Source organism: Acanthisitta chloris, unplaced genomic scaffold (genome assembly GCF_000695815.1).
Source record: "Acanthisitta chloris isolate BGI_N310 unplaced genomic scaffold, ASM69581v1 scaffold1905, whole genome shotgun sequence".
NCBI lineage: Eukaryota > Metazoa > Chordata > Aves > Passeriformes > Acanthisittidae > Acanthisitta > Acanthisitta chloris.
In genome coordinates, this window is record NW_008674079.1 from 61,327 (window position 1) to 70,041 (window position 8,715).

At 38.2% G+C, this 8,715-nt stretch overlaps 1 protein-coding gene across 1 annotated transcript in view; it reads left to right on the top strand.

The window, feature by feature from the left end:
- The window catches only part of GALNT7 (polypeptide N-acetylgalactosaminyltransferase 7), a gene marked incomplete at its 5' end in the record, with an annotated part of 40,588 nt that overhangs the window by 28,563 nt on the left and 3,310 nt on the right, over positions 1–8,715 (top strand). Inside the window, 4 exons of the mRNA XM_009075172.1 lie at positions 1,195–1,317; positions 3,313–3,531; positions 5,652–5,750; positions 7,026–7,154. Coding sequence (XP_009073420.1) covers positions 1,195–1,317; positions 3,313–3,531; positions 5,652–5,750; positions 7,026–7,154 — 570 coding nt within the window. The remainder of the gene's footprint in view (positions 1–1,194; positions 1,318–3,312; positions 3,532–5,651; positions 5,751–7,025; positions 7,155–8,715) is intronic.

Genomic DNA, 8,715 nt, shown 5'->3' on the forward strand with positions numbered 1-8,715 from the left:
AAAGTGGAGATGTCTAATATCCTCAGCAGCAATCTGTGAAATCGTAGCTGAATTTTATTAAAAGTACATTCAGAGCTCCCCTAGCTACTCCTGCTCTTCATGATTTAGAGAAAAGCTCTGAGTGCACTTGTTCAGCTATAAATCTGTATGCAAAAAGTAGTTATTGAGGATGTTACACAACAGGGTCTTTATCCATGTAATTCTCCAACTTGCTTGGAGTAAAATCATGATTGAAATTATGTATGGTAGTTTTGTAATTGGAGGACTCATTATGTAGAGACCTCCAAATTGGTTTCCCGTAGATCACAACCAATCTTCAAAAGAGCTAAACGTTTATCAGTCTTGCATGCTGACTCCTAGATAGCAAATATAATCAATGGCGTTGCATATCTGAGGTGGTTTTTGATGAAACTTAAGAAAATTAATATCATGATACAGTGAAGAAAGTAAACTATTCTGCCCTTATTTCCTAATACGGGTAAGTTACGTTTTTAGTCTGGAATTTGGACTAATTTGGAAGATCTCCAAAGTTAGCTTGAATTTGGATTTCATGCAGCAATTAAACTTGTCCAAACTGTCAGCAACTAAATTCAGATTTAGGTATGTTTTTTATTCCCCCATAAAGGGATTATTCAAGGATGTGTGGGAGTGAGGGAATTTCAGAATGGTGATATGTTTTACCCATTATTTTCAGCTACTATAAAGAATAATCTGTTTCTGCTTGGAACAACGGGTTACCTAAGACATCCTTATCTCCCACTAGACTTTATTAAGAAAAACTTAGATGTGCATGGGCATCTAATCAAAACCCATCTTAGTGATGGCATGTGAGTTACTTTAATAAGCCAAAATATCATTAATTCTGTCATAGTAAAAATTAACCATTCCAAATTTTGTGCACTTAGTCATTACTGTTTTCAAGTAGCAATGGAATGAGATGGCAAACTCTGAAAAGCTTTTTAAGAAAGTAATTGAGTTGAGTAACTTCATGGTCAAGTTGAAATTGTGCTCAGTATAGCCTTTCATTTCAGAGACCTATTTTCTTTATGCTTACATCTGAAGCAGAAGATATGTAAATATATCACAGTTGGTATAGTAAGAAAAGCAGCTGACATTTCTTATATAATTTATTATCTACTTGTTTGTGTGACATCTGTGCATATATACTGATCATACCTTTGCTTTAACTTGCAGATCTGGCAGTGTGGGGGAAAACTACTGTTTGTTCCCTGTTCTCGTGTTGGACACATCTATCGTCTCCAGGGTTGGCAAGGAAATCCACCCCCTGTGTATGTTGGGTCTTCTCCCACATTAAAGGTATGATTTTGCAGCAATCTTGAGGGTGATTTTTGATTTTAGATAAATCTATTTAAATTATCAGTAACAATTTAGAAAGCACTGCATCCAAAGCTATTTAGTGTGTGAAGCTAAGATGGTCATCCGCATGAGAGACAAATCTTAGTGCTAATCCCACTGTTACTAAGAGTAGAGATTCATGGAACTCATCCTCTTGCTCTTTAGCCTTCCCGTGCCATCTCTGAGGTACAAATCACATATTCTATTACTCAGCACCGCAAGCCTTTTCTGCACTGTGCCCAACTAAGTATGAACAACTCTAGTAACTATAGCACACTGCTGGAGATGGTGATCATGGGTTTGAAATCCCCCTTTATCTTGATAGGGTGTGATCGCAGGCCAGGTTAGCAAATACTGTAACCTAGCATCTCTCAGACCTTTGTGACTGCATTCGTTAGTTAAGGATCAGTAAATGACACCTGGGAAAATGGCATGGTCTGCTCTTCATCATTGGTAACTCCTCAGGTACCTTGCAGGTTCTAGAAGTGTTTACTGAAGCCATGAGATTAAAAGTAGACGTCCCCTCAGGAAAAGAGTGAGCCAGCTGTCTGTATCTGAAGAGATAATTTGAATCAAGAAAAACTGTTTCATATCAGTTTGCACCTATCAGCAAAAAAAAATTTCCTATTGCCTGGCTTAAGCTTTCTCTTGTGCACTGTTTTGGCATTGGTAAATCCCATTCCCAGACGCCCAGTTCTTTGGAAATTTTCATCCCAGAACAATCTTCTTAGACATTACTTTTGACAATGACTACTAGTAGGGTTACAGAGTATGGCTTGAGCCAAGCTAGCAGTTAGTTCTGTTAAAAAGGGAATATCCCAGCCTAGTTTAGTGGTAGAAAACTAACCTGGCACACACATGTCTGCCCTCCCCTCCACCCCCCAAGAAAAAAAGGTCATTTATTAGTAATGTGAATTGATGGACATAGCTGGGAGTAGAGACAGAGCAATGGGTGACAGGAGAGTAAATGTTAGCTCCATTGCACAGTGCAGAGAAGATATTTGTTTGTCTTGACTGAAATGATAAACAAAATTTCAGTCTTCTGAAAAAGCTGATCAAAAATATTTCCTGCATATCTAAACACCTTACATGAGTCTGCTGGTCTGCTTACTGAATGCAACAAAACACTGCTGAGTGTTCTTAAATATTAAGTTGCTTCTCTGTACAAGGCAGGATGTAGAAATAGCTTTTTCCATCTTCAGGCACTCTCCTATCCCCATAGTAAGTGTGCTTTTTTGATAGCTTTGTCCAGTTTATGCTGGATGTGGATTAAAGCAAAAGTCACACTAATTTGTGCCTTTAGTCAGATTTGTTAAGACTGTTTTAACACCAGGCCATTGATGCTAGAAGAATTGTACAAAATGAGCTGTGCATTTAGAATGTGTACAGGTAATACAGAGATAAGAGCCATCAAAGAGGGTGAGAAGAAAGATGTGAGGGAGAGGCTTGATCACCAAGTGAGCTGTCCAATTTTACCCCTTCTCCAAACAGCAGTGAACTACTTAAGAAGATAAAATCTTCTTGGTTGTGTCATAGCTGACCCATTTAAGACTGAATTTTTCCACTGTTAGTGGATTCATGCATATCATTCTCTGTATTAAAACTACAGAAGGTGAATAGAAACCCTAACCTGCAGTTTGGTAACAGCAAATGGATGCAACATTTTAGTGCACCCATTGCTGAAGAGTCTTTATTTCATTCTCTGACCTTAGAAAAAGACTTTGCACTCTCATTAAGGAACTCAGCTTAATTTGCTGACTTCAGTCCTAAACTGTCATTTGAAAATAATATTCACATCTTTAATCTGCTGAGTGTGACAAATTATAAATGCTATATAATAATTTCATGCTGTTACTTTTTGAGAGGAAAAACCCTTAAATTTCTGCTATTGACATGGAGTTGTGTCTGACCTGTTAGGTGTGCTTTGAGGTTACAGCGTGTCTTTGTTCTTCACAGAACTATGTCAGAGTTGTAGAAGTGTGGTGGGATGAATACAAAGATTACTTCTATGCCAGTCGGCCAGAGACGAAAGCTCTACCCTACGGAGATATATCTGAGCTGAAAAAATTCCGTGAAGATCACAACTGCAAAAGTTTTAAGTGGTTTATGGAAGAAATAGCATATGATATAACTTCATATTATCCCTTACCACCTAAAAATGTGGACTGGGGAGAGGTAAGTACAGCACACAACCTCCTGTATTTTAGGAGGTTTTTTAAAAGACTTGAGAATTCAGAAGTGATTGTTACGTGACATCACACTATGAACAGGCTGTTTGATTATTGCTGTACTAAGCTAGATGATACTAGCCAGAGAGATATAGAGATACAACCCCAGGAAAAAATTATGCCTACTTTAGCAGGTGTGATTGTTTTTTTATTTTTTTTGTTTTAATTAGCTCCATGGGTCCTTGAAGGATGATTTATGTCTAGCCCTGTCTGCAGTTATATCTAAAACTCTTTTTTCTATAATTGGAATTAGATTTTCTCAAAAAAAAATGTGAATCCTGTGTGTAGGAGTGTTGGTGAAGATTAATAGGTAAAAATATTTTTCTGTGAACGCCTAAAGAATAGATCACGACATCCAGATGGAGTACATTCTGCCTGTGTTTGCTAGACTGGGATGCACTCATACAATTACAGCCTTGGTGAATCTTTTATCTTCATGTAGTAGTTTGATATGATTCCATAACAGTTGTTTCAAGCATTATTGTGTATGAGTATGACTTTGCTAAATTAAGAATGTGGTTACAAATGTGGCATTTTCAGGTGGTTGACACAGAGAGGTGGCACACACCTTGGAGAGCACTTACTGCAGGGCTTCTGCCTGCTTTCAGATTTTAATTTTCTTTTCCCTTGGCAGTTGGTTCCATCCTTGCCCTGTCTCTCCTATTAGTTTCACTTTTGCAGATTGTCGAGGCAAAGTCAGAAAGTCCTCCCGTGTCCCACCAAATTTAACACCACCATTTCCCAAGATATGATGGACCCATTTTTGTAACTTCAAAACTTCATTAGAAAGTGCGGTTCTATGCTGTTTCCTATGGCCAAGAAAGTGTCTTCTCTAATTTCTCAGAAAAATTAGTGATACAGAGTGTGTACATAGTGAAAGAGGGTACAAATAATCTTTTACCTGAGATTAACTGGGTGAACAATTCCACCTTGATTTTTTTATTTAGTTTTTACCTAAAAGCTAGCACAAAGCATCAGCTACTGTGTTAGCCTTAGACCTCCTTTTGAATCCACATAAAGGGTTAGGAAGGCACGTTTTATATTACTGTTCACTGAGGTGAAAGCATCTGAAGAGAATAAAATAATAATGGCCACCTTGTGGGAAATCATCCCTGATAAAGCAAATGGCTCTGGTGAAGCAACAGGGAAGTTGTAAGTTCAGAGACTTCTGAAGTTTTCTTCAACTCTTCTTCACAGGCTGCTAGTTATCCTACATCTGAGAAATCCCCACACCCCCCTCCGCTTATAACACCACTCTGATTGCATTTCCAAACTACAGGGTATAAAAGTGTGGGGTTTGTCTTCCCTAACCCTCTCTGGAAGTCAGGTCTAAGCTTAGTCTGCCAGACTTTCTATACCATCACAAAGAGGAAAGAGGCTCTGGCAAAGAAAATAGGTCTGGAAGGAATGTTATTTGTGTCATAAAGTCTTCCTAAAGCTGCTTGTTGGCCCTTGCGAGAAGGGAATGGGATAATCAGCAGTTGAGGTATGCTTTATGACTTTATGACAGGACTTCTGTTCTTCATCCCTGTGCTTGTGCCTGCCCCTCATCAATTTTTGGTTTGTTGTTTGATTTTTTCCCCCCCATGTAATTGCTGCTGCAGAAGGTACATCTGAGAGCTGGGTCAATGGGCTGTGCCTAGCTGCAGGTAATGGCTGCTGTGCATAACTTCTCTGCATCCCTTTTCTCACATCTACAAGATGAGAGCAACTTAGCTGAGCTCCTGGTTTGTTTATGAAGACCTGGGAGATGGAACACGCTTTGATAGGAGATTGAATAAATTAAAATACTTGAAAGTCCTACATTTCAGAATCATGCATTTGAAACTGAGCTTTGCAACTCTAGCTTTATCAGTGTACTTTAACTCATGTAAGAGCCTCCAAATTAGCCTGGACAGTTTGAAGCTCCATCTTGCAGAACGGTTAACATCGGTATTTAAATTATACACGCAGGTTTGTCTCTGTCAGATACCTGCTTCTGGTTTGAAAGATAAGTGGGAATTTTCTGAACAACTTGTCACTTACTTTTTCCTTGAGACTAACTTAGGGCAAAAACCTCTTTTCCAGATTAGAGGCTTTGAAACCTCTTACTGCATCGACAGCATGGGGCACACCAACGGTGGCGTTGTTGAGCTTGGGCCATGCCACAGAATGGGAGGAAATCAGGTAAGGAGCTTGGAGGCAAGTCTGAAGGAGAATCGCTTGCTGTGGATTGATAACAGGCTGGTTTTCTGTTAAGCCTGTACATAAAGTCATCTAAGTGCCAGCTACAAAGGAGGGAGTTAGGGATTTTCCATAAGCATACTGACATTGCTAAACTACAGGAATCTGAAAATACCATTTCAAACATAAATGGTACAAAATTGAAGGCAAATTCATAATCTCCTCTTCAGTGAAGCAGGTACATGAGGAAGCAAGAATATCACTGCATTAGAAAAACTGCAGCTCTTGGCATTGCTCCTGTTTCATCCTTCAGGAATCAACCACCTTACTCACTTTGGTGCAATTATTTTGCAAAGTTATTTTGCTCTAATGGAAGTATACAACACTTCTATGCAGTAACTCATCTTCTGCTACATGAGAGAAGAAATTGAACACTTACTTGTTGGCTTCATTTACAAATTAACTGAGAGAACATAATTACTATTAGATGGTTGCAATCCAATCTTCTATCGTGTTTGGCCTGTATCTTCACAAACCTACCTGCACTACCACACAAACATGCTGTTCTGTCTGTACATCTCCTGTTGTGGTTGGAAAATTTTTCAGAATTCAAAGTCCTTACTTAAGCCAATGTAAACTTAAACCACGACACTCGTGAAATCACATGCAGGATGATGCTTTTAGAAATCATATATGGGTTAGCTGTTAGTGGCCCTTGAGAATGTCTCTTTTATTTTGATATTTAATTAAAAGTTCCCTAAACTACTTTTTCTGTATATGATACCCCCTCCAAAACCCTGTAACAATTATTTTGTAAGAAGTAGTTAGGATAATCTTTTTGCATCTGGATGCATTGGTTTGATTTCCTCCATAAGTAAAATGCCGAAGTTTTACTGTCTTCACATGAAATTACTGTCCAGGACGAAGGACTTCCTACCAGACTTTTACAAAGATTGTGGTTTGTTTGGCTATCAAAACGTGCAAAAGTTTTTGTTCAAACACTCTTAGAAGTCTACAAATAGGAATCCCTTCACCATTTTTGTCAAGCTGGTTAAGTTTCTTAGCCTTCTAAATTCTGCAGGAAAGTTATCCATGAAATTTAGGATTGTGATAGTAAAAGTGTGTGATACAGATGTGAGATAAAGAACCTTCCTGAAAGACAGGTGCAATAAAACCAGAGAATGTTTTGAATGCTGAAATTTCATTGTGTTTTCAGTGCTTCTAAAATACTCATTGAGTCAACTGTTTAAAAAATGGTGCTTTTTTTTGTCCTGTTAGCTTTTCAGAATCAATGAAGCTAATCAGCTCATGCAGTATGATCAGTGCTTAACTAAAGGACCGGATGGATCCAAAATTATGATTACACACTGTAATCAGAATGAATACAAGGATTGGCAATTCTTCAAGGTATGCAACAGATATGTAGCAGAAAATTTTTCCTTTTCATCCTTTTTTTTTTTGCACCTTTTAAAAATTGTGTATATTTGAAGATCTGTGACAAGATTAACTGAAACAAATAGAGTAAATTTTTAATGGCACATTCTTGGAAATACATACTTGCCAGAAAAACCTTCACTAGGGACAGATGCTTTTGTTTACCTGTTCTCTAGTTGCTGTCTTCTGTAGCAGAATCTTTAGGGGAAGTCTCATGAGGCTATGTGTGCTGACACAGGCATCTTAGGATTTAGCACTTCTCTCAGAGGAAGCAAAGAGCATGTCCACTACCAGTGACAGAGTTTATAAAAGCTTTTAGTGCAATCACCCTCTCTGCCTGCATGCTTTCTAGCAAGAAAGTTTCTTTAGCTCATGTATGCCGCGAGAAGATTGCTTAAATGCTGGAGTACATTTAGCAGCTGGAGTCAGTAATAGGCATAATTTTGGGAGGTCTAAATTGAAGTGTTTCTCTGTTCAAAAACAAGATATCTTTAAGCCTACAAAGGAGCAGGTAAACATAACATTACTCTGCCTTTTTGTGTTGTCTTTGTCTTTATCAGCATTTCTTTTTCCTGTTCATTAGCCATTCTGTAATAACAATAGCATGCTCTGTTGTTAATTCTGGGTGTGGTGCTGATATAATGCTATTGCAAAAGCTATAAATTTTTAATAAAGACTTGGAATGTTGGCTGATAGGCATGTGAGGGCTGCTACAGTCTAGTCACTACATCTGTAAGCCCTCTATTCATAGTAGTTTTGTAAGTCTTACTTTAAAAAATGTCTAAGGTTCTATTTCTGTTTGTCTCTTAAAAAAAAATTAGACTGAATAGTCTAAGGGTGACGTTATCCTTGGATGTTGCCACACGTACTTGGTTCTGCATCTAAGAAACTATTTCGTGTCAATTTTTCTTCAGTCTGTATAGCACATTCCATATTTATTAATTCATTAGCTGGTTATCTGGATTTTTCATTGTTTGAAAGATGGAGACACTGTCGAGTACACTAAAATCTATTTGTTATCCTTTAAGCCACTCCATTTTTTCTGATGTTTGTATAGAGCTAGGAAATATCAGGCACCATAATGCCATTTCCACCCTGCTCAGCTTTCTTGCTCTGTATAGGCAGACAAAATTCTTTAAACCTGGAATGTAAAAATCAAAGTGTTTCAGTGCCTGCCAACTTCACATTTAATATGGGAATAATATATAGCAGTTGTTAACTCTCCAGCCATTCCAGTGTGTCCCAGCATGTTACTTGGCTTCTGACTAAGCATTTCTCTCATGCAAGAAGATCCGTTTCCTCCACACTGGTACCAAGTCATGTAATTGTTTGCTTATTACCACAAGTTATAAGAAAGTCCAGTAGGCACGATCTGGGCTGTAGAACAAAACATTGACTGGCTTCTAGAACAAAAAATAAAGGGAGGGTGGAAGGACCACCAAGGGTGTGTAACCAAGCAAATACTGGGAATTTGGCACACACTGCTGTGCAGTACAGAGGGTATTGACCATTTCTTCTAATGAGGAAGGTGTAG